General features: G+C 50.1%; 1 protein-coding gene across 1 annotated transcript in view; it reads left to right on the forward strand.

Annotated features, from left to right (window-relative positions):
• The window catches only part of EMH_0098110 (uncharacterized protein), a gene marked incomplete at both ends in the record, with an annotated part of 1321 nt that extends 1000 nt beyond the window's left edge, over nt 1-321 (forward strand). Inside the window, one exon of the mRNA XM_013502656.1 lies at nt 139-321. Within this exon, the coding sequence (XP_013358110.1) occupies nt 139-321 (183 nt within the window). The remainder of the gene's footprint in view (nt 1-138) is intronic.
• Nucleotides 322-367: the final 46 nt, after the last annotated feature.

Below are 367 nucleotides of genomic sequence, written 5' to 3' on the forward strand. Positions count from 1 at the left end.
GTTGGTAACAGCCGCTGTAGCTGACGTGATTGAGTTAACCTGTAAACGTTTCATATTTTGGATGAGAAGCTTAAGGGGCATTTCTTGTGTGTTGAGGTATAACGGGTGGTTTGAGCATCATGTTTGTTTGTGCGGCAGGACCGCGTGGCGACGCTTCAGCGGGAGGTGGATTCGCAGCAGTTGAGAGCATCTCAGGCAGAGGTCCAAGCTTCTGACTTTCGTTCGCGTCTCATTCGGTCCCAAGCCTGCATGGGGCGTCTGAATACAGAGCTGCAACGAGTTAAAAAGGAACTGGTCTCCCAAGGCACCAGAAAAGAATAGTGAGGCTTCCACACGGGTGCCTGCTGCTTGCATCATAGTATATAAT

This window comes from Eimeria mitis, genomic scaffold (genome assembly GCF_000499745.2).
Source record: "Eimeria mitis Houghton genomic scaffold, Emh_scaff9826, whole genome shotgun sequence".
Lineage (NCBI taxonomy): Eukaryota > Apicomplexa > Conoidasida > Eucoccidiorida > Eimeriidae > Eimeria > Eimeria mitis.